This window comes from Passer domesticus, chromosome 1, assembly GCF_036417665.1.
Source record: "Passer domesticus isolate bPasDom1 chromosome 1, bPasDom1.hap1, whole genome shotgun sequence".
Lineage (NCBI taxonomy): Eukaryota > Metazoa > Chordata > Aves > Passeriformes > Passeridae > Passer > Passer domesticus.
In genome coordinates, this window is record NC_087474.1 from 91,004,656 (window position 1) to 91,030,542 (window position 25,887).

Genomic DNA, 25,887 nt, shown 5'->3' on the forward strand with positions numbered 1-25,887 from the left:
CAGCCAGGAGGGCCAACCCTGTCCTGGGGGCATCAGGCACAGCATCACCAGCCGGGCAAGGGAGGGGATTGTCCTGCTCTGCTCTGCACTGGGGCAGCCTCACCTCGAGTGCTGGGGACAGTTCTGGGTGCCACAATATAAGAAAGACATGAGACTGTTAGGAGCATCCAAAGGAGGGCAACAAAGATGGTGAAGGGCCTTGAGGGGAAGCTGTATGAGGAGCAGCTCAGGGCACTCGCTCTGTTCAGCCTGGAGGAGACTGAGGGGAGACCCCACTCCAGTTACAACTTCCTCATGAGGGGAAGAGGAAGGGCAGACACCGATCTCTGTGGTGACGAGTGACAGGATTGGAGGCAAAAAGTTGTGACAGGGGAGGTTTAGGTTGGATGTTAGAAAAATGTTCTTTACCAAGAGGATGACTGGGACCCAGAACAAGCTCCCCAGGGAGGTGGTCACAGCACCAGCCTGACAGAGTTCAAGCAGTCTTTGGACAATACTCTCAAGCACAGGGTGTGACTCTTGGGGTGTCCTGTGCAGGGACAAAAGTTTGACTTGATGGTCCCGGTGGGTCCACTCCAACTCAGCAGATTCTGTGATATGACATATTTCAGGAGTAAGTCCCTGTCAGAAATGTTACCAAAATCCTTTTATTGTCAAATATTAATTTGCAGAATGTTTAGAGGAGGTAAAACTAGAGCAATATTGAGAACAGAGGCTTTGGCCCTAAGAACTCTAGGATAGCTCACCTTAGCAATTGTGAGACTTGTACTGTGACACAATTTCAATTGGAGTAGCTTGCTTTCTGTAATTTAAATATCTTTCTTGCAGGAGATCCCCTCTGTAAGCTCCAGGCTTGCTTTTCATGACTTCTACTGAGGGAAGTATTTTTCAATCTTGCATTGCAGGAAACCAGACAACATAACAAACCCCTTAAAGTTCTTCAGGGAAAACAGAATTAAAAGTTCTCTCAAAACACCCATTTATATGGAAAATATTTGTAACAGTGGAGTTGTAGCTGGTGTAGGTATGCAAGAGTTTTAGTGTGAATTAGTGATACCTCCCGCAGGTGTTTGTACAACTTCATATTCCAACATCCATGCAGTCAAGTTAGAGCTCAGGGTGCTTGGAAAGGGACACCTTATACTTTCTGGAGGTTAGCAGCTTTATGAATCAGGCATATTTTTGGCTATAAATTTTGTTTTCCCAATACTCTGAAGAGCAGAATTTTATAATACATATAACAGAATAATGGAAACATTTCGTTTGGAAAAGACCTATGGAGATCTCTAGTCAAAATGCCTGCTTCAAGCATGGATCAGGTTACTCAGTGCATTATGCAGCTGAGTCCCAAAAATTTCCCACAGTGGATATTCCATTATTTCTGGGAAACCTACTCTAGTGCCTGCCTCTTGCATGGTTGGAAAATGTTCTTCCCTTCATCCAGCTGGGACCTTGCTTCCTGCAATTTGCATCTACTACCTCTTTGTTCACCTCAGAGAAGTGGCTTCTTGCATCTTCTCTGTAATCCCCTTCCAGCTAGTCCAAGACTGCTGTCAGCCCCCTATCAGCCTTCTCTTCCCAGTCTAAGCAGAAGCTGCTCTCTCATGCTCTTCCTGCACATCATAGGCTCCAGACCTTGAACCCATGGGTCTAATGCCTGTCACTGTCAAACTTCATGAAGTTCCTGTTGGCCCATTCCTTCAGATTCTCTGGGTTCCTCTGAATATGAGCCCTGCCTTCCAGAACATCAATCACTCCTCCCAGTTTGCTGGGATTATCATAAATTCTATTAATACATTGCAAAAGTATATTTATGTAATAATCAAATAATTAAAACCTCATCCATGATAAGGCATTACCTGCATTGTATTGCTACCATGCATTTTCAGAACAAAATGATCCTGGCAGAAATGGTTTAAATTGCTTGTAAGGATAGTCTACTTTAATTCCTGAGACATATGCTAATCCATGTCAGTGTGGATTTGGTGCTGAAATTGAAGTCTTGGTTTTGTTGAGGAATATCTAGTAAAAGTCTGCAGATCTTGCTAATGCAAATGGCAATTGAAGTACGCTTCTAAATCACCCAGGCAACTAGAATTGGTTCAGTTACATTTCACTGATTTTTGCCAAGAGGACCTGCAACATACTTCACATATTTCTGTTAGTGAACCACAAATAATTTAAACACAGGAGGTCACTGAATAAGAAAATACAAGAATATTTGACAGCAGAAGATAATGAATGCTACGTGTGGTGGCAAACACTGAGTATAAAATGCAAAGTTTCAGAGTTTGAGGAGTTATCTCTGAATTCCTGTTGGGTGAAGCACAACTGCAATGAATATTTATTGCCACCTTATTTAGCAGCATGAACAAAAGGAACTGTTATAAATAAACAAACGCTATGACAGTTCCACGCGGTTAGCCTGACGTTCTCGTCTGCAGTCAGTCAAACCGAAAGACAAAGCAATCAGCGAAAAGACAAAGTCAAACATCCAAATTACAGAGGTTCTATTTTTGTGTTAACTACCGTCATCGCTGATTTGTCCATGACTTGTGCGAGGAAGCTGCTGGTGAAATTTGACAGGCGTCAGCATGGCATTTGTGTGCTTCCAAATTGAAACTAAGGCTTTTAACAAAAATTAAAACACGACTTGCTTAATGTTTCCTTAGCATATGACTAAAACTTTGAAGGGGCTAAAATTTATAAAGCAGAGCAACATACACTTAAGAGGATGCAATTAAGTAGTCAACAATGTGGGACATACACATGGCAGAGGAAGGCTGTCTTTTTAACGCCTTGCAGTGTTGCATGGTGACTCTCCCTACAGTACCTCACCTCCACCCTTTGATGTAAGGACGAAACCACCTCTACAGTGCAACTGTTCTGATAATAGCAGGTGACTCACTTCCAACCTATTTGTGCTCAGACCTAGTTTGAAAGCCACTTTATTCTTCAGAGCCAGCACAGCAAACTAACTGTATTGCTAGCTTACACAAAAACCCACAGTGTGTAAACCATCTGCTCTGCAAGCAGGAACTTGGGTCAGAGGTGTACTGAACCAATACTTCGATTCAATCCAAGGAATATGCATGTTTGTGAAGTGTTTGCAAGGTCAATATTTGACAACAAGACAGGATGCACATTGTCTAGGTAAGCTCAGAGGCTTGCTGCCCCCCTCACCCCACAGCTGGCACTTTGTAGGGCAGTGCATGGTCTCAGCCCATGTGCACAGCTCTCTCTGTCTCTCCTGTTCACTTGGATCAGTGATACATCTTCCCCTGAGGAATGCACTGGGAAGGCTGGAGGAAATAATATCCAGGAGTTTTACTTTAGCATTGCTATTAATCGTCATCCTCTGAAATGTGTTGTCTGTAGCAGACTATTTGAGTTGTTGCTTCTCAGGGAGGGAAAACATAACTGGAAAATCATATTGTGCCAGTGGGTTAGTCTACTTAATTCTATTGTACAGATCATAGCACAGTTTCAGAGGAACTCCTTCACCAGAAGTTACTGCATGGAAGAGACAAACTTTGACTCTATGCAAATCCTTCCCCATGATTTTCAGCTAAGCTTTGGGATGCCTATGCATGCATCACATCTGCCTACGTAACACTGACAAGTAAATCCTCAGTGTGTCTGCCAAGCTCCACACCCAGGCATTCAGCTGGAAGTCAGTTACCCTCTAAAAACTTCTCCAACAAAAAGTGTGTTCATAATCAACCACTTCACCACAGTCACCTAAATTACCACACTGATCATATTGCCAAGTAAGATGAAGACACCTGTGGCTCCATGTGGGTGCCTGAAAATCTTGAAAGAAAAAGAAATTAAAAAGTGGAGAAGAAAAAGCATTTACTTTAAATTAATTCTTTAAACCCCAAAGCCAGTTAATTCTACACTATTTTTCTCTGTACAGTCAGCCTATCAAGAAGCTATTTCTCTCTACTGCAAGTTCCTGTGGAATGGAAATTGCAAGCACATCGGAGCACTGGCCACCACAGCTTGGCAGTTGTGACTCTGTGTATTTCTAAATGATTTTCTAAAAGTATATATACCTATATATGTTACATTGTCATATCGTGTATTTGTCATACTAGAAGGGCTTTGTTCCAACCCTACCGTTCATGAAAGAAGTTTCATTTTAGGATCTTATGCACTGCTTTTGACAAGGATAATAAAACTAATCTCTTTTTTTTAACATAATAAAGTATCACAGCACCAAAGAAACAGATCATACCTATGATCTTTCTCTGGGCTCAGGACTGAAGTTTAGGCTGGAATGAAGGAGGCACACTGTGCTTGGGATAAAAAACAACCTAAGTTCAAGAGGTCTTTGCTAAAGTTTTGATTGTTGAACTTTTAGGACCAATTTCTAACGACACAGAAATACACTCCCATATATAAATCATCAATTCTGTTTTTGGAAATCTTTCAGCATTTAGGTATTCAAGGACAGATTTCTTCCCTTATCATAAGCTTGCTTTTCTCAATGCCTGTATTCATTCAAATAACTTTCTCAGTCTCAAAGAAGATCCTCCAAAAGGATATATTCTAAAGAAGCCAGGAAGTAACTTCCCAATACAGCTTCACACCTCCCCAGATGATAGGTTCAAATTAATCATCTGTTCTGGGGACAGCAGATGGAAAATAATGTTCCTGATAAAATGGGTCTAATGAGAGCCGAAGGACCTGTGCTGACTGCTAATTTTACAAGAAATCCTAAGGAGACTTTTGATTGGATAAATGGGGAATATTGAGGTTTGCTGTCTGCAAAAGAAATCCTCCCACTTTGCTGATTTTGAGGAACTTTGACCAAGCAGATGACTGTCCAATCTGTTTTCGTTTTGGCCTCCTGGAATTTAGAATCTGGGAATGACACTTGGGTTTATTTCTCAGTCACAGAAGAGACATGACGGCCTGATTTGACTTCTACAACACAGCTCCAAATCCTAACATCCTTCTTCTCAGCTGCCAGAAGGACAGGACATGGAAGAAGCTCTCACTTTCTGGGATACAAACAAAAGGACATTATTGGATCTTAGGTACCTGGAGCATCTCTGCAATAAGTTCCTGCCTAAAATGTCCTACCTAAAATGCTATTTCTAATGCTGTGCTGCCTCCCTTATTTTATACCTTTCCATTATCACCCTTTTTTTATTGTCATGTGTTTTACTTGCTCAGTTACATTTTCTCCAGACCATACCTTCTCTCTCTCTCTCTCTTTTCTCAGGTCTTCCTCTTTTCCTTCCCCTCAAACACCCTTCCTTTCCCAATTTCTCCTTCACTTTTCTTTTACTCTTGTCTGTAGCAGAGAAAGTAGAACTTGTCTAGCATACAGCAAGACAAAAAACATGAACTAATTTTCCCTAAAATAGACAAACTCTCTTAATAGATCTCTTAATTAACCACTCCCCTAGCCATCTCCCTCCCTCCCTTCCTGCTCAGAAGCACAAAGCTTCTGCACTCCCTGCTGTCCCCTTTTTCCTGCATGCCCCCAGCACAGGCTGCTCCTGCCACAAGCCATAGTCTCTTTAATAGCAGCAGGATTATTTTTGGTGCAGCAGGAACTTCATCCTGCCCTAGTTCATGCAGTGTACTTTGCCTTCTTTCCTCCTTGCACGAGTTGTTGCCGCAGCTTATCATCACACGCACTCTGCTCCCCTTCTGCTACAGCTTCAAAGCACTCCAGATTTTTTGATTTGCCTCTCCTACTGCTCCAAGACACTGAGTGATGCAGAGAACCTCCTACAGCCAGAAAGTAACTGTGATTTTTAGCGATGATGTTTGCTCTAACTATTTAAAGCACACTTAAGAAGACACATAATAAGTAGGTTTGAGGGAAGTGGTAGCAATCCACCCACTATGTTCCTTTTAGCTAACCCTTTAATTAAATATTAAAGATACGGTTCTCAGGAAGATTTAAAATAACCCACTGACAGAAAAAAAGAGACAGGTTAAAAAGCAGCAGAAAATGAAATAATCCCCCCCCAAAGACTTACCACACCTTCATGCTGTTTTTAACATAATTTTACTGTGCTGATGAGGGAAGAGCTTTTCTGAAGGGAATAACAAACCTTGTGATTTCCAGTGCTAGGTCACTCTCTGTGTTCTCAGGGAGGCCTGCTAGGGATTACAAATAATTTTATGCTTAACTAAACATACCAGTTTCCTCTTCCACAAGGGACAGCAAAGAAAGTTTATAAAAATTGAGAAAGTGAATTTCTGGAAATGTTATTCCTCCCTCAAAAGACACATTCTGCTGCTGGATGCACAGAACTCATCTGCAGTTTGAGAGGAAAAGCACATGTACACACTGCTTATAGCCTTGTCTCCAAGTATAAAGAAGAGTGAGATAAATGGCAGCAAGATATGTGCAGATTTGTGGTACCAAGCATTTCTCTTTGTAGCTAAGTTAAGGCACACCACAAATGATCAGAGGAGAAAGAGAAGTGACTACTGATGGAGATCAGAAGTGCAAGAAACCAGGTTCTTGCAGTGCCCACAAAACTGAATGGCTCTGACCTGCATATTCCTTTTGGTGAAGGCTTTGATTATTTTTCTCTCTATCTAGCTGACAAAGCTCGACAGCCTCACTGAACAGTGTTTTTTCACCAGCACTGCAAGAATATCTGCTCCGCTGTTTCTTGTCTTGTGTTTGAACTCCATTGCACTCCTTTTGTTCTTCTATGCTGCATGTAGTTTTAAATCAAACTCCAGACCCCCAAGCTCTCTGTATAGTCTCCAATGTTGCTGTAATACAAACAGAAACTGGTCAACCATTTTGATTTGTTCTTGTGTTAGCCATATAATGGAAAGTGCTTCCAAACCCACACTGCTTTCCCCCTCCAAATCAGTCTTACAATCGATACTGCCCTACTTTCAATTAAAATACCACCACAACAGATACATCTATATGGTGCTTAGAATCTCACAACAGAAAACCCATTACTTTGAATACAAAAGCTGGCCAAAATGATTGAATTCCTGAGGCAACAGAAACGATACTGGTGATTTTATTCAGCACATGTCCAATACGATTTTCCATTCGGAATCCACATTTTTTAATGCTTTTCTATACCATTCTTAACATTACCTTCAGCTTTTATGGAGTCCCTTAGAAAGTTGTTTTTTTCAATTTGTTTACCAGAAAACTTAAATTTTAATGATTAAATAATAGGACATTTATATACATCAGTGGGTTTTCTCAGATACTGGGCTCTAAGTACATACAATGTCTATTGAGTAAAAATAAAAAAGAAAAATTCCAGTCATGCAAATCATCTTACAAACCATGTTCCATTTGACTTGAAAATTTTTACTCTGTTACTGGCATATCATTTCAAAATTAAACAGGTAAAATTTTAAGGTTGCTTTGTCCATTTCCACTCATTTGTTTTGCTGTTTTGAAGAACTGACAGGCCACATGCTACTGCAGAAGGTACCGCCAGGGTAATAATTTTTCTGCTACCACCGACCAACCCCTCTAAGCCCTGGTGTGGACGTTTTAAAAAAACACCTAACCTTCAGCTAACTGCACTGGTTTATTTCTGAACAGCACATCACAATATCAGCACAGAGAGCACATTGTAACCGGTTGGGTGATTCCACTTAATAATTTTTCAACACTAGGACCTTTCAGCATTTTAATTCTGGTTTCATTTATGAATTAAAGGTCATATATAGAGCACAAATGAGGTCTAAATTTAGTCACAGCAGACCACAGTTCCACATAAAGACAAATCTTCAAGTTATGTTGACCTGCTAGGAGACAAAGATAAACAGCACAGCAAACATGTACCTGCAATGCACTGCTTCCCTATTAAATATTAACTGTTTCATTTACATTTAAATGAACTGAGCAGTAATGGATAGACTTTCCAGTACTGCTGTTTGGTGCTGCTGTCATGGAAAGAAGCTGAAGACAATGTGGGCTGTATGGGGGCAAATGACGCAATCTCAGCATCCGCTCAAGTGACTTCAATGATGACCATTCTCCAGTCTTGAAATATAATCCTACACAGCATTTTTTTTCTCTCCCTCTGTAAACACATCTGTTCATAAATAACTTAGATGTCTCCTTGACATTCATGGTATGTAACAGAAGCTGAAGTAGAAAAGGATGGGCGGTGTACAGCACTGAGGAGATGTCACAGTACTTTTGTTCAGCATTTTTGTCAAGTGCAGGTTGCTAACATCAGCCATCAGAGACGGGTGGGGTGACCCACCCATATTTTTCATGGGTCTTCACCAGACTCTTAAATGTTGCTTCAGCTTCCTTTCGACTGAATGACTTTTTTGATTTGCCAGCTTTTCTGCAGATACGGCCCTGCGCCAAACACAAAAAGAAAACCTTCATTAAAGATGTGAACACGCATCTGGAAACCACAGCTTAATTTTTCAACTCATCAGGACCAGCGGCATTCCCTTACGGGTTCCAGCAAGCACAGTCCCCAGACCTGATCAGACACAAGCATTATCAGAGATGATTTAAAACAATACTCAGCACATGGGTAAAAAGAAGGGGAAAAAAAAAAAAAAAGAAAGGAGGCATCGGCAGGGCTGTTCCCCGGGCATGGCTGCACTCAGGGCTGCCTGTGCCTCACCCCCTGCAGGGACACCAGAGATTACATCCATCCCACAGGGACACCAGAGATTACACCCATCCCGCAGGGACACCAGAAAATCCATGCTGCAGGGACACGGTCCATCCTTCTACCTGCCACCCACCTGTGAGAAATGAACAGCTCTGCCCTTTCTAAAAGGAGTCCCTTAAACCAACTTGCTTCCATCTTAAATCAAAAGTTCTAATTTGTTTATTACCCGTTTGCCAAGTTTGATAATGAATGAAAATATACCCGTTTGCATATACTGCATTTTTATTACCCTGCTATTATTATATTATTATATTACCTCTAACTGCACAGATGTATGAAAATTCAAATCCTTGTTTGGCAGTAGAGACTTTTACTGAGTTATGAATATCTTACCTTATTTTTCACACTGGTCAGTGTCAATTACCAACCAACAGAGATAAAAGATAGAATTATAGCTGAAGATTAATACCACTCTACAACAATGAATACCTTTAAACAAAATCATTAAAATAAAATAAATACCTTTAAAGTATGTGTGCCTACTGGATTTGTTATAAAATAGAAATTTATTAAAGTCACTAGTCTAGTGATTTTAGTAATTGTTTGACAGATTGCACTGAAAGCCTTTTTAACAATAAAGATGAATGGATACCATATTACAGTGTTACAATCATTAAGAACCAAATTAGTATGTTATAATTTTTGTCTGTTCAACTTAGTATGTTCTCATTTTTCCCTGTTCTTTTTAGCTCAAAAACCAACTTTTGCTTCCCTGATTTTACTGTCAATGTGCAATTTAAACCAAAAATTGGCATTTGCAATAGCATGCAATAAATACTGAGAAAATAGTCAGGTATATCGAGGGAGGAAAACGGGGAAAATGGGCAAAAAGAAAACAAAATCTGTCCTCGGAGTATCAAATTTACTTTTACAGACTAAAATGAGTAAAATTCGTCTGCAGTGTGGACAAACTATTTCTTTCTAGAAAGCTGTCACAATATTGCAGAGGCTCTTTTTGCGTTCAGCACTGCTCCTGTTACAGCAAAACTACGGACATATGAAAGAAAAAGCTGTTTCCTACTCTGGTTTTAACAAATAATTTTTTGGTGCAGCTTGAGCAGTCTCTCAGAGCACACCTTAACCAAAGATTACCAACACCCTCCAATTCCCACCTCGATTTACTCACAGTCATTTATACCCATTTGTTTTTCCCCAAAACAGCTGTTTTACCTGTCAATTCTTTTCCTCACCTTTCTCCCTAGCTGCTATTTAGGGACTAGAAATCTATTTCCTCTTTAAACTCCCTTGACAGACCAAACAGCAAGACATCTTCTACATCTCTACACGAATTCAATAATTATTATGTCCCAAACAAGGATGATCTGAATGGTTCTCAACTGAGTCATAATCAAAAATTTTCTTAGAAAATGTTCATTTTTAGTTGTATAGATGGAATAATTAAATAAAGCTGGCTAACATATTTTTAAAATCTTATTCAATAATTATAATACATAATTATATCAGATATAATTATCAATCATAATTATTCTGCAGGAGTATTTTTGTTGCTACAAAACGTTTTGTAATTTTTTCCTAATCGGAGGTTTTGTTGGAAGCACACTCAGAGAAACAGGAAAAGGAAAAAACCAAGTGCAACAGAAGATTAAATCAGTACAGAAAGTGCTGTCCTCAAAATCTCACTGATTAAATACTTTTGAAAGTACACGTAAACTTACTGTGCCGCCTAATTTCTGGATTAGATCCATTTGTCATCTCCTGTGTTTTGCACATTATTTTTTATCCTTTAAGGCTTTGATACTTTCTGAATTATATGCATAGCACCTAGGACAGTATGAGTCACATCTTACCCAGCTTTTACAAAGTAATAATATTAAGCTGTACCTAGAAGTAGGACCTTTGCATTGTGAACAGCTCGTGTTTGGTGTCGACTATGTACAGCTTTCAAAGCAGGAACATAAGAATTCTCTGGTGTCGTAATGATGTGGTAAAGATCATCACATCATGTAAAATGTTACTGGAGCCATATCAGATAAAAGGAGCATCATATCACGAGTTTATTCTGAAACCTTTTTGGTATTAATGCGACAGATCATTAAATCCACTTTGAGTCTGGTACCATATACAGGTTGTATGTGAACTGCACCATCAAAGGCCAGCTAATTCCACCCTGCTGCAGTCCATGTATTCCTGTGCTTACACAGGAACTATGGGTGGCATGGTCAGCACTGTCTCTTATTAACCAATATCCTGTCAGCTGTTTATAGTTTGGATAAAATTTAACCTCCTAGACGGAAAGTTTCCCTATTTGGTGCCTCAAGTAAACCTGGGGTAAAAAGAAAGAAGGCTGGAATTTCAGCTGACCAACTTCAGATGTTTTCAAGCCTATACTTGGGTGGTATCTACTGTCTTACTGATTTTTAGTTTTTTGCCATTCCCAAAAAATTCTTCCCAAATTTAAGTAAAAAATGCCATTTTGGATGCAATTATAGAAGAAAGTGTCAAATGTTTTTACCAGGCACCGCTACCAGCCCTGACTACAGTTTATTTTCAGCCTGCTACTTAAACATGCAGTCATTTTAACTCTGGGCAGGAGCTCGTGAGCTGCTGCATTCTGTAAACATGGCAGTGATGGTAAACACAGTATGTAAATATGTGCTGTCCACAGCTCTGTCAGGCACAACTGCATTTTGACCAATCCCCAAATCACATATGGCACTACTGCCAGGGTAAGGAATACAGATCATTTGCATGGCCGATGTTTCGATGTGTCCACTGCTACATCAAGGAAAGTGATAAAAACTGGAACCTGAACAAGATCAAAACATTCCACAAGAGGTTAAAAACAACAGCAAAAACCCAAGGAAGCCTTTCATAAAGATATCACTGTCGACTTCAGCTCTGAGAAGTCGCACCAGGAGCTTATTTAAATACTTCCAATACTTTCAGACACTCGCAGAGCGCCTTTCATAAAGGGACAACTGAAAACCTAATTAAAGAGTTGGAGAGAACGTTTCAGATTTTGCCATCTGCTATGACTTCATGTACTTATCAAGATATAATTTTAACAAGCTAGAAACATATGAAAGGTGAAAGCAATGCCACAGCACCCAACTGGTTTTTATGCAGCCGTGCTGAAGCGCAGGGGGACGTGTGCTGCGCTCAGCCTCCTCCCTTGCTCGTGCTCCTGCTGCGGCCAGCCTGCGTGGCACAGCGAGCAGTCGCATGCCACTCATCCAGGCTTTGCCCAAACTAATGAGCCTGCACAAACAGCTGAGCAGCATCCAGTCTATAACCCTGATAATGGCGGGCAGAAAGACCTCCTGGAACACGATCTGCTGTGGGCGGCCTTCTCAGGGCCCTGGCTGTACCAAAGGACCAACCACTCCCTCCTGCCATGCTCAGCAAAAGACACAAGGTGAATCTCACGTGTTATTTGTCCCCCTGTCCTGGTTCCAGTTGTAACAGAGTTAATTTTCTTTCTAAAAGAAGCGGTGGTTTGAATTCAGCATGATAATGATATTGATAACACCCCTGTGTTTTAGTTGATGCTGAGCAATGCTCACACTAAACCAAGGATTTTTCACAGTGCCTTGTGCTCTACCAGTGAGCAGGTGCACAAGAAGCCAAGAGGGAACATGGCCAGGACAGCGAGCTGCACTGGCCAAAGGGATGTTCCACATCACAGAACATCATGCCCAGTACATTAACTAGGGAGAGTTGGCTGGGAGGGGCCAATCACTGCTTGGGGATGGGGCTGGGCATCTGTCAGTGGGTGGTGAGTAATGGTATTGTGCATCACCTGGTTTTCTTGTGGTTCTTTTGTCTGTCTTTAATTGCAATTGGGGTTTTTGTTCTTAGTATTATATTTTACTTAGTTTCAATAATCAAACTCCTTAATCTTAACCCACAAGTTTTCACTCTTTTTTTTTATTCTCTTCCCCAGCCAGCCAGGGGATGAGGTGAGGGAGTTGACTGGCACTCAGTGTAGTAGTTGGCAGCTGAGGTTAAAACATGACACATTCACATCTATGGACCTCTGTGGGCAAATCTGGCAGCTTGGCTACTTGCATTTGATGCCACAGTAGTCTCTGTGAACACATCTTCCCTTCATAATGCTCTGTGACACTGCAGCATATCCTCAAAAATATCCAACTCAACAACTATTAGCTCTTTAAAATCTGTCAGTACCACTGCCAGCAATGTGCCACGTCAATTCTTCCCCAGCATCACCAGATCACAAAGTAGTCCAAAGACAGAGTTACATCCTGTACAGAAACCAAATATGAAGCCTGAAACTCTTGAGTCCACTATGACCATATATTTACCCACAGCTGGCCTATGGTGTCATGAAAAGCAGTCTTGCCATTTCTTCTGGTCCTTCCAGAGTCAGGACAGCGTCAAGAGGATTTCTCTGGGCAAACGGAGTTCCCTCTCTTGTTAAATACATGATAGTAGCTCCCAGATACAAACTCAATGATTTTAGGACAGTACCAGGTGTGCTTCCAGTTGGCACTCCCTAGAAGGACAGGACTGTGTAACAGAGGTCAGCCTTGGACAGGGTCATACAATCACCAAAAGTACTGGCTGGAAGGGACCTGTGGTGGTCTCCAAGTCCAGCTTAGACACTTGGAGATGAACTGCCAACACAGGTCACTGTGGCATTGCACAGCCAGGTCCTGAACCCTTCAAGGTTGTGCTCAGTCCACTCCTGATGGCACTCCCTGCTTTATTAGGTCCCAGATTTTCAGAGATTTAGTGTACACAGCCATGAGCCCTTACACAGTTGATGTTATTGTGGAAACAATGTAAGCTCCTGTGCTGTGGATCTCTGAGGTGTCACAGCAAACCTTCAGTCACATACAGGCCTTTTGCCTGGACCAGCTAACAAAAAGCTGTGTAAATTTCCAGTAGTGCACAGCTAAGAGACTCACAAGCAGGCAAACCTTCATGTTGTTAGCACAGCTCTTAACACAATCTCCTCAGCCCTGTGTACTTTCATTAGTCCTCGCAATGCAAACAACTCCATGTTGGTCTCCCAAGGGCAAACCACACAAGCTTTCTGCACATGGGGCTAACCTTGGCCCATCATGTAAGCCACCATAAGGACATACGGATGGCTGCAGCTTTTCTGCCTCCATCTCTTAACAGATCTCTACAGCAGGTTCTGCTGACCCAACCCTAGGTAAATGTCAAGAGATGGAAAACAAGCAGAGAGACAGAAGCACACAAAAGACTGCAGGAAGTCACTATGCCAGACACAGCATCTGTGGCGATGCCTCCATGGACAGGAAGACGATCCACAACGATATGCCCATTTTCCAAGTCTGTTGTGTCAGGTTTCTCCATGTATGACACAAAATCCATGGATTTCCTAAATATTGAAGCATGCTATGAGTTGCCAGTATGTAACATGCTCCACAATGTGCAGGTGACTAATGGCTTTGGGCCCCAACTATTCTATGCAAACACACTCATACATTTTCTGATAAGGAACAGAAGCACTCAGTGCTTAAGCCTGAACCAGCCTTATCCTAGAATATTTAAACAAGCTTTCAGAGGAAAATATTTCCACTGGCTTTAGAGACGCATTCAAAAGCAGAGTGATGCTGAAGAGAGTACTGTCATGCTCTCAGTGCAGTGATTGCAATGTGTCACAACATCGCTGTTAGAGCGCAATATACACAGTCTCTCCCCCCAATTACATGGTTTATAATTTTTTTCCTTCATGTACTGATGAGGCACAGTTAATCATGTCTCAAAAACTGCACACAATTTATATTGCACTGTATATGATTATTAGCTATAGCTAAAATAAAGCGGTATAGAAAGTGATACAGACAAATACTCGTAATGCTGCAGCATAAGTGAATTAAAGGAGGTTTTCCTGCAAATGTGTAACTTCCAAAGCAGTACTTCCATGCCTTTTTGGTCTCCTTTTTAAGAATAATCCATAAGAGAAGTGAAAACATAGCAAGTTCTGGCATTAAAGCATCCTATAAATTGTGCCTTCTGGGAGCATAACTGTTCTTTGTCCAGGAAAAAGAAATCTGAGTTGCAGCTGAGTAATTATTCATGCTCATTTGTCTGTGCCAGTAGCCTGCTGCCAGTAGCTCTTAATCGATACAAACGCTTACAGCCCCAATCCCTGTCTGACAGCTACAGAGCACTGTGCTGCTCTCCCGCGCCTCTCCCTAAGTCAGCACCGAGCTGGCAGCATGATTTCAGCCCAGATGAGGGTTAAGAAACTCCCTCCCTGCATTTTATGGGTGGAACAAACACTGTGCTGGTAAAAGAATAAGAAAATTTGGGTGGCTGGCTACATTACTGGTGACTCAAGCATCTTCAGGGCTGAAGGTATGACAACAAGTTTGGCTTCTGTCAAAAGAGACAGTCCCTGTTCCCTGCCACCAGAAGGGCACTTGCTAGTCTAGGTGACAGAGGAATGTTTTCTCAGCTATGTATTCTCAGTCTTTTGCTGAGCTCCCTGGACTACCTATATGTGGAATCAGGCACTGACAGAGTTCCCGAGGGCCAGTCCAGGTAGGAAAGTTGGGAACATGACAGCAACTCTGCATAAGCCCACAGGTCCTCCACATCAGGAACCTGAAGTCAAACACAGTCATGGGTGTGAACCCAACCAAAGCAAAGCCAACCCAGCCATCCTTTGTGACAGGCTGTAAAGAAAAAGGCACCACAATGATGCCTATCTTCACCTTCCCCTAAGTTTTACAATGCTAAAACAAAAAAAAAAAAACAAAACCAAAAAACAAGAACAAAAGAGTAGTAAAAAGCAGCTTGCCTCTGGGAACATATAATCGAGTTAAACCCAAATTTAGTAAGATCAGAGTCACAAGTGGATGTGCTTTTCTACTGCTATTTATATGAATGTGCCAATCTCTTGACTGCAGTATGTTTCATACTGATGCACATGGACATCTACTCAGAGAGCCCTCCAAGTGCTTCAAGCACATATCCTCAAATGACCTTTGGGTCATTTATAAATTTGTCTGTACTTTATGTATAGGAAAGAGGAATACAGTGAAGTTATATGACTTGCCCATGACTGCACCTGAAGTCAGTGGCAAAACCTGGAACATAAACTCAGATCACCTTTTCTCAGGCTAAGTGCTGCAACATCCTCCTGCAAATAATTATAGAACACTTCAATGCCAGGTATATTTTAATGGAAATAATATTATCAAATTCACAGAAAATTTAATATTTATAGAAATTCATAGAAAATTTGAAAAACTAATTTAAATTTCTTCTGTTTCATGATGCTTTGGTTTTTTCATGGACATGTATTATGGAAATGAGTCCTTACTGCAGCTGGGGGCTTGTTACCAATTGTAGCACAAGCCTAAAAACAGGAGAAATACCAAGTCATTCCACAGCTCATAAAGCCTGACTATGACAAGCATCTGAGCTCCGGGCCATTTCATAACACAGGCTTATGTCTTCCTTCCTCAGGTTTATTTTCCCTCATCTTTGAAGGCAGGTTTGGGATTATAGCTGACTTGTAACTCTATCAAGGAGTCACTGCAGAAGTTCCATGGGTTTTGGAGAGCCTGTGCAGTGAAGGATTAAATCAATGAGAATCATTGATTTTAACAAAGCAAACGCACAAGATTGTGAAGCAGATAAAAAGACATTTTCCAAGGACAGACTCTGCACGTGCACGGGACAGGCACGCACCTGCCACGCGGGGTTGAGGAGGGACATGCCTGATGTATCCTTCCTCAGTGTGACTTTTAATGGGAATAGGGAGAATCAGACTGGCACCTTGATCCCGTTTCAGAAGAGGAATCACCTGAACATCTGAAGTGCCCACTTACCTGTTCTGTGCGCACCAGTAAGGACTACAAATTGACTTTCATCAAAGCACACCTACGCTTCTCCCTAGCCCAGGCACTTTCAATTCCCAGTGCTTGTCACTGGGAGCCAGGTTAGGTAACAGTATCACATCCTTCCTGTAGAGTTTGTCCCGAGACTTCCAGGATCTACTCAGTTACTGCTGTTTCCAGATGGAGTTAAAGGCCAATACCCTGTAATGCTCAGAAATGACTTGTGGAGTACAACACAGACCAGACCCCGCAATTTCAAAAAATACAATGATATCCAAGAGAAACCTGCTATTCCATTTACAAGTGCAACAACTGGATCCCGTGCACCTTACAATTAAGATGCATTTTGAGCCATTCAGCCAGCATAACTACCACAGCATCTGAGGTTCTCCCTGTTTAACTGCAGAGGAATTGCACCCAGCAATCCTCCCACCGCCCATCTCCCTTCGCACTGAATGTCAGCATTACCTTTTTTGGCATTCACAGGAGAAAACTGGAAACTGCATGTGAAGGACTGAATACGTCAAACAAAATAAGAGCCCATCACTGCCTCTCTCACCAGCCCAAAGGAGCTAAGACTGGAAAAAGAAACACAGGAAATATTGTATTACTTAACCACCGTCCCACTTTGTGAGAGCAGATGCCCACAGGGGGACATGCCACAGATCATGCCTGGCAATCAGACTCCCAGGATATAAGGAGCTGAATTACTGTGGAGCTACAAATCTTCAATCTGGAAGTAGCCAGTCATGCATGGAAGTCCCTGGGCATTGTGTGGATGCTAGGAAAGCTGCATATTTTCAAGGCTAGCCTGTAAAATGAAGAGTAAATCTTCCTCACAATAGAAAGTGGGTTATTTAGGTTACTCCTTCAGGACATCACCCTTCGTGACTAGGCTTTCTGCATTTAAAAAAATACAATTTTCAGTGGAGTATCTGACAAAGCACCCCAATGCTACATGGTTCTCTCTGCCTGAACACTCACACTGAAGAAAATGAGCACTTCTTATATAATTCAGGGAAGAAGAATCTTGCTCTTTTCAGCAAATTCAATTTTCTCACAAAATCCAAAACCACAATTCTTTCAAATTTTTATTTGGACATCAGCTAAGTATTGCCAAGAAGAATAAAAGCATGTTTTAAAATAAGTAATTTGGCTTAATGTAGGTATTTTGTTTATTTGATAACTATTTTAACAGTAATGGGGATAGCTGAAAGAATTAAAAAATTTTCATTTTTCTGCTTTGAAGTAGAAAAATGGAGATTATGTTCCCTCTGCTTTTTAAAAGAATTAAACCAACCTCCTATTTCAATGAGTTGGAATCCCTGTGTCTTCATTCTTCTCAGTAGAATATATTTGCATAATAATAGTGGATGGCCAGAACACCAATATATCAGAGTACACATGAACAATTATTTTTCCAGCCCATTTATCAGGCCCAGCATCTCAATACATATGCTCCTACTTAAACTTCAGCTTCCAATCCTACGTTTCTCAAATGAAATGAAGGAGACATCTTAGAAGGCCAATAGCTCTGCTTTTCCTCTGTAGACAAACAATATTCTGTTATCTCTTTGGCCCAGCATTTATACCTTTTTATGGGAAACACGTCCCCTAGCACAGTCTTGGTCTCCTCTGTCATCCTTGTATTTGAGTCAATGTTTTTCATCCCTGGACCTAGAGCAACATTTCCCCTCTTGAGGATAACCATAATCACTTGCTCAGGCAACTAATCAAAAGCAAAAAGTAAAACAATTCAATTTTTAAGGGCCTAATAGGACACAATGGCTCCAAATAATTCAGAGACCACTGTGCTCTCTGTACATTTCTGCAGCCTTTGAGATTAGCTGATTTATTCATAGCTACACTCCTCCAACCCAGCATCTGGAGTATGAAAACCCATGGATCTGCAATTAATTTCTGCTATACATATTTGAAAGACCTGGAGTCTGCTGACCTCCTGGACACTGTGCAAGTCCCATCTGCTATCTGCTCGCTCACACTTTTGTTCGAAAGGATGAAGAGGGAGTAATTTAGACTATGATTAACAGCTACCTTCTGTAGCTGCTTGTCATAAAACAAGCCCGTTTCTGCTGTTTCAATCTGCTAAAACTCAGCTGAGATATTTGAATATTTAAAATGGAAAGATAAATCCATTCAATAGTCATACGAGGCACACAGCATTTGAAGCAAACAAACAGGGTTCCACTGAGGCATTTCTAATGCTGCAATAGAAGGAATCAAAGACATCAACAACTTTTATTTGAATTCAGGAACTTTTTAGATATAAAACTAAAGCTTAACTATAAACTATCTTTTCATTTTTATTTAATTTTTTATATAAAAACCCACAACAGCAACAATACTCAGACTTAGGGGTACCCTATTGCTATTGTAATATGTCCTAGCAAAATTTCTGTTTCCTCCATTACCTGCAAGAATCCTGGAAAATTTTTTATGTTCCTCCTATTCACTGGAAGAACAAGGGAGTATTTCCCTCAAATGAAGGCCTTTTTTCATGACAATCTGCAGAGCTGACAGCTACCTGACAGCTGCCTTTGTCCGGCAGTCCGGCCCCCAGCCTCCAAGGACAGAACAAGGGACTTGTAAAAAAAGAGGACAAGGCATCTACTGGTCAGCACTACTGCAAGCTTATATCTGAAGTCCCCAAGGCATCAGGTGCAGCTCTGTTTGTTGCTCTCAAAACAAGAAAAAAACCAAAACCCTGATGCATTACTTGGACACTGGTGCATATAGCTCCTCTTTTAAGCGTCCACCACACCATTCTGTCCCGTGAGAAACAACATATCTATTAGAAGACACAAAACCCTCTTACTTTTGGACAAAGTCTGCTCCTTTTCCTTTGGGACCACATCATCTACCATGTTTTCAAAGGAGAGCAATGACTCCTCCCTGAAACAGGGGCATTGGTCTCATCTGTGTGCACGGTCACTTAAGGAGAGCCATGATGGACCTCCTGCTTTGAGACAGTACCATTCCGTCCTTCCTGCCTTCCATTATTGCTATTATTGTGACAATGACACCACTATCTGGAAATGGAGAGCAACTGACTAATTTTTAAACCTCTCTCTGAAATTACCAATAAATCATTTTAAAGGGCTAAGAAGGAGTAACACTTCATGGCCCACCTCCGCAGCCTGGACAGACACAGAGAGACAGGCAAGGGAAGCTCTGCCTAGCCAGACATATCGAACAGTTGCCTCCAGGACAATAAACAACTGGTATTTAAATTATTTCATTAGCATCACCCCACCTCCCTGGCTGGCACCCCAGCTCCGTGGAGGCTCACGGTGACTGTTTCGCTGGTTCAGCAGGGCCAAGCTCCTGCCTGTGATGACAGGAGCCAGCGAGCAGCTGACTGTGCAGGAAGCAAGTACAAAGTCATCCCTTTAAAAGCAAGGCTACAGTTGAGTTAAGGACAACACCAAGTTTTTTAAAATAAGATTCTGGATCCCAGACAGATAAACAGTCTTTGGCCTTTGATGTACTGAGAATTCCCCTCAAGATACTGACTAGAGCTGTGTGAATAATTGATTTTCTCAGCTGAATAGCTGAAGCAACCAACCAAACAAACCCCAACTTGTTTGTTAATTAACATTTTTTCCTTGAAAACTGAGGGGGAAAAAAAGTTAAATTTGGAGCTGTTGAATTGTTATATTCAAACAAAAGTCATCTCCCTTTCATTTTGAACATTTTTATTTACAGACAAAAAAAATCTAAAAATACAATGCTAGATTCATGCTGGGAAGTTAGGGTGTGCATCCCATAACGTAGGGCATCTCTCAAGTAAAGTCACCTGAGGAGTGTGGTTCCTGCTTGGTGAAATCTAGAGAAACAGTGACTCTGCTTTAAAATCCAACCCCTGGGAGATATGCTCAGGTCTGGGAACTTGGACACAGGTTTCACCACTTACAACTGCAATGCTGAAAAGTAACAGAAAAATGCTAACTCTTAATTTCTCTGTTGCACATTTAAGTTTTTGTACAGACACAACTCCTGAGTGACATCCCACGAGATGTCAGAATGACTTATCTCAATTTCCCTTCTGTGAAATCTATGAAAAAACTTTTGAGTTTGTCAAGAATCTTAACCATCTGAAAATGTATTTTCAATGTTAATTTTATCTGCTTTTGGATCGCTTTGTGAAAAAACAGAAGGTCATACATGCTCACAGCTACTCCTGGCTCTACCAGGAGACTGAGAAGTGCTGTTTCCCTTTGAAGAACCAGCAGAGAATGACAGTGCCACAGCTGGCTCAGAAAAATGGGACTGATGAGAAATGTCCAACAAAATGAACCACCTTGGTTCCATCCCCTGAACGGCCCCAAGGAGGAAGGTGTGCCAGCAGAACGCTCAGCCCTGCCCACTCACACTGGCACCCGTGCCAGCCAGGCGCGCTTTTGGATGCGTCACAGGCTGGAATATTCGTGGTGATTTCATGCTAAATCACTGCTGGCAACCAGTGACATTTCTCTGGAAGGTCCCTTTGACTCACTGGTGGCAGCAGTGGCCCATCTCCCCCTCAGTGCAATGGCTGCTGCCATTTGCTCAGGCAGGTTCATTCTGAGGCGATGGAGAATGGCCCTCACCCTTCCAGCCCTGCTGATGAACTGCATCTTGAATATTTCATGCTACTGCAGGTTGCAGGCTGCTTACAGAAATTACAAAATTAACCTGATGACAGCCACGGCTGTTTGTTTGGGACGGCTCCTTGCAGGCACCAGGACTGCCCACGGCACGGCAGGCGTCACCCAAACCCGGCCACGCAGCGCTGGGGAACGCAGCGCCTCAGCCCTCGGTGCTCCGTCGGCTCCATTTTTATTTTTAAAAACTAACCGGTCTAAAGTGGATCACCTGTAAAATGAAACGGGGATAGGGGAGCGCCAGTCGTATTTTGAGCCCTATTATGCAATGGAGTGGGGATTACATAACGAGGGGAGTGCAATTACAGAAACGTGGCTCCCATGACACAGAGCCCAGCTACGGTGACAGGCCGGCAAACCCATCACAGGCAACATCTCTCTAACCCAGAAAATAAATGTATTGACCGTACTGCCTAATAACCTTTCCACTTGGATTGAACAATCTGGGAGGTTGACACGTGCCATGTTATATCAATTTAACTACTAAGTTACTGTCAGCAGTTTATTTCTGCCCTTTTTTTTTTGTTTTTTTTTTTTAATCCCAATTCTCTTTCTTTCATAACTGACTTTGCAAACTTCTGGAAGAATGTTATTGAAACTCTTGCTTTTTAAATGTGTTTATTAATGATGCACACATAAACATCCTCTGGTAATCAAAGACTGCTACTACTTTCTGGAAATCGCTTAAGTGGTTTTGGGAAGAAAATTGTCAGATTATATAGCAGAGAATGTATTACTAATAAAACAATACAGTGCTTCTGTTCACTGAGCCATTTTATGATCCCAGTAAATATTCATTGAACCCCTTTAATATTCAACACCTCAGAAAGAGGTTGAATTGCTACAAAATGAGAGAATTTAGCACTATCCTTCTAAATTCTTGTAACAATTAACAAGAACTATGACCTCTCTAAAAAGTGACAGGTTAACAAACAGTGTAATGCAGTAAGAACAGCTACAGAACTTCAACGTACTTCAGCCTCTGTGTTAATTAAAACTTTTTTTTTTTCTTCTTGGTAGATGTTTTTTTTTAATATCCCAAGGTGACCTAGGAAACTTGACCTTTTGAAATGAAGTGCAGAGAAAAATACTATCTGATTTTTAAAAAAGGAGCAGTAGGCCCAAACCAAATAGGTTAAAGGGAGGACATGCCACTTACAAAAGAGCCTGTTGAAAAATCAAAATTAATTTCCGTCTTAAGAAGAAACAAACCTTTACTTCTGCTCAGTTCTACAGAAGCAACAGGAGTAGCCTAATTTTTAAGCAAATAAAAAGTACATTATTATTTACCTTTTCCCCACCTCGTTACCAAGATATAAATTTCAGAAGTTACTCAGTATAATTTACTGACGGACACGGAGCTGTGCAGGTGCCTCGAGTTCAAGGGCATTCAGGAACAGGAAAAGCACCCTGTCACAGCCATGTGTGCACTGCCCGCTATAATACAAAGGGTAATAGAAAGCATAAAGAACTACTGCCTACCAGCAATACCCATCCATTTATTAAAAACGTCTTATGAAGTATTTATCTTCTACAGATATTCTGCAGAAGGAAAAAAAAAAAACCAAAAACAAAACAGCATAAAGTGCACCGATTCAGGCCAGACGAAATCCTCTGCCTGGAGAACCGATCACCTCCTTTGAAAAGGAGAACCGGCAGGAACCGTCTGGCTGCTGCAGCACCTAGCCCAAATTTACTTGTTCCTTTCGGGCCGGACGATTTGAAACCTGCACAAGTTTGCCAGCAGCTCGGGCAGCGACTCCCGGCGCGACCCCGCGGCACACCTGAGCGCGGTGTGCCGAGCCCCAGAGCCGGGGTCGCCCCCCGTCCCCCCGCAGGGATGCTATGCGGGACAGCACAGACAAAGACCTGGGGCAGCAGCTCCAGCGTCGCGCCCTCCGCCAGCGGCAGCGCTGCACGCAAGGGACCAGCGAGTATGGCCGACGGCTTGGCGAAGGGCAGGAGGCACCAATCCCAAAGCCCACTGGAGCCCGGAGAGCCCCCTTTTGCTGTGGGCAGAAGGAGGCGCCCATCAGGGGTAACGAGCACGATATCTTGGTGTGCCACAGGCGGCAGAGCCAAGCGCAGGGACAAAAGCCGGGCGGGAGGACACGATGGATGCATGTGCTCCTCGACCCTCTAAGCTGCCCCGCACCTCTACCGCACCTGCGGGAGAAGGGACCCCGGAGCCAAAGACGTGTGTCCCTGCCTTCGCCCACCGGTGACACCGGGCCTGGTGTTCCCACCCGAGCACCGCTCAGACACGCACCCCGAGCGATGGATGCGTGTGCTCCTGCCCCAGCAGGGAGCCCTACCTGCCCCTTGACCAGGCTGGCGGCGAACTGCCTCATGACGGCCTCCACGGTGTAGGCGCTGGACCAGCCGCGGGGGGTGAGCAGCTCCATGCAGATGGCCCCGCCATCCAGGACGTAGCCGTTCTCCAGGCGGGGGCTAAGCACCCTCATGAAGGGCGGCGAGAAGGGGAAGTTGTCGGGGAAGGTGAGGTTGAGCAGGATGTACTCCGTGTTGGTCTCCTTCATGTCCTGCCACAGCACCGAGTCCTTGTCCACCTGGTGCAGCTTCACGTTCCAGTCGAAGAGGCTCTCGTCCACCAGCTCCACCGAGATGAAGCGGTCGCTGAGCCGCGCGATGTCCTGCAGCTCCTTCATCAGCCGCCGGGTCCGCACCTGCGTGCAGTGCTGCTGCCGGCCCGCGGGCACCAGCGCCGCCGGCCCCGACCCGCACCCGGGGCCGGAGCCGGGGCCGGGCCGCTGCGCCGCCTCCTTGCCGGCGCCGGGCTCCCTGCCTACCTCCCGCGGCTTCTCCCGGCCGACTCCGGAGCGCGCCTGCGGCGGGGGCTGCTTGGCCGGCTCCGGCGCCTTCTTGTTCTTGTGGCCCCCGGGGCTGCCCTCGCTGCTGCTGCTGCTGCAGCCGCCCCCGGGGGGGCCCTGCGGCTGCGGCTTGTTGCTGCTGTTCTTCTGGTTGCCTCTGCCGCGGAGCGAGGAGCCCTGCTGGCTGCTGCTGCTGCGGTGGTGGTGGTGCTTGGGGTCCTCCGTGTCCCGGCTGTGCAGCCGGATCAGCCCGATTTTCCGCAGGAGAGTGGCCATGTTGTGCGCGGCTCTGCGATCCCTCCCGCCTCTGAGCACCGGTGGGGCTCTAGTGTGGTTATTATCAATTTAAAGCCCGGCTCGGCGGGTGTGCTGTTGGCGGGCGGGCGGCGAGGCGCCTCTCCGCCGGTCCGGGGCGCGGAGAGGCGGCGGTGCCGCCGCGGTGCCGGAGGATGTGCGGCCGCCGCTCAAACGCCTCCCCTGCCTAGAGCTGCGGCGGGGAGCATTGCCGCAGCGGGGCTGCTCCCGCGGACATCACGGCCCCGCCGCCGTGGCCATGATCCCGTGAAAAGGAAGGAGGAGGAGGGTGGTGGTGGGGGGAGGAAAGGTAGGAAGGAAAAAAAAAAAAAATCCCCCAGCCTCCCGCACGGGAGAGCCCCCTCTCTCCCCCCGCACAGCGGCGGCGAAACCGCCTGCGCTGCAGATGGCTTCCCCGGCACCTTCGGATCGCGCTCGGCCGAGCCAATCCCCGGCGGCTCCCGGCGGGCCGGGCCCCGCGCCGCTCCGGGCGCCTCCCCCCGAGGCGGGCGGGGGCTGGGAGCCCGCCCGCGCAGCCCCCGCTGTGCCCGCGCCGGCCCGCGGCGCTCGGCCCTTTGTTCGGGGAGAGCGGCCGCCCGCCGCTCTGGGGCAGCGCCGCCACGGCTCCGCCGCTGCGGGGCTCGGCGGGGCGGCGGCCGCGGGCAGCGCGGGGACCGTCCCGTTCCGCTCCGCCCCGCGCTGCGGCAGCGGCCCCGCCGGCCGGGCGGGCCGGGGGCGGTGACGGCGGGAGGGGCGCCGGGACAGAGCCGTGGATGCGGGGGCAGGTGCTGCACACTTACGTGTGTGTGTGTGCGCGCGTGTCGGCGCCCACGGGGCCGGGAAACGACCCCGCGGCAGCTCCGCGCACGTGTGTGCGCACGGACAGCCCGCACCTAAGGCACGGACACAGCAGCTCTGCGGGCATGTGTGAGGACACATGCATGGACGATGGCACACAAGTGCGTGTGCATGTATAGTTACACCTGCCTGCCTAAACACGTGTAATCATATATGTAATGTCTGTAAAAATCGATAAATAAACATGGTAAAAAACCCACGTGTAAGTACATAATGTGTCTATATGTGTGTGTGTGCATGTGTGCACGCCTGCATTTCGGGATTTGTTGCGTTGGGAATGATGGGACAATCTTGCTTTCTTCAGTACAGCAGATGTATGTATCCCAACCCTCCTCTCCAGACCAAGTAGATCTGTCCTCCTGGGACTCTGTAGCATGGGAAGGAGCAGCTGATTCCCAAAATCTCTGTTCCCATCATCTTTTTTACCTGAAGAAAGAGAAAAAAAAATTCAGAAGAGAAAAAAAAAAAATTAAAGAAATGCTTTGAATTGAGGAATAGTGAAGGCAGGGCCCAAAGTGTCATTACATCAGTTGTGCGGGGGATGTAAAGCAATAAGCAGTGTGTGCACATAGCAGTATTTTATTCCATAACACATTTCCCAGTGGAGGATCAGGAGTTGGATCTCCCCTTGCTCCCTGAAGACTCTGTAGGGCAATGTTAGGAGATGCTGGCAGAGTTGACCTGTGTGTGATAGCCAGTGCTTCTCTATCAGCCTGCTTTGAACAGAGAGAAGATGAAGGGCTGTGAGCAAACTGTCAGTGATGACCTGGGAGGCCCA

At 44.2% G+C, this 25,887-nt stretch overlaps 1 protein-coding gene across 1 annotated transcript; it reads right to left on the reverse strand.

The window, feature by feature from the left end:
- Nucleotides 1–7,531: 7,531 nt before the first annotated feature.
- Nucleotides 7,532–24,668, reverse strand: UBE2QL1 (ubiquitin conjugating enzyme E2 QL1). The gene is made up of 2 exons (XM_064429101.1): nt 23,442–24,668; nt 7,532–8,329 (listed from the first exon to the last, which is right to left on the reverse strand). Exons 1-2 carry the CDS (start codon nt 24,231–24,233, stop codon nt 8,198–8,200), a joined length of 924 nt encoding a protein of 307 aa, XP_064285171.1. The 5' UTR covers nt 24,234–24,668; the 3' UTR covers nt 7,532–8,197.
- Nucleotides 24,669–25,887: the final 1,219 nt, after the last annotated feature.

Excerpts from the sequence above, each read along its gene's own strand:
- UBE2QL1 (XM_064429101.1), bottom strand. The coding sequence starts at position 24,233 with ATGGCCACTCTCCTGCGGAAAATCGGGCTGATCCGGCTGCACAGCCGG. Across the intron at positions 8,330-23,441 it reads CCAGCCTGGTCAAGGGGCAG|GGCCGTATCTGCAGAAAAGC; the intron begins GTAGGGCTCCCT and ends TGTTTGGCGCAG.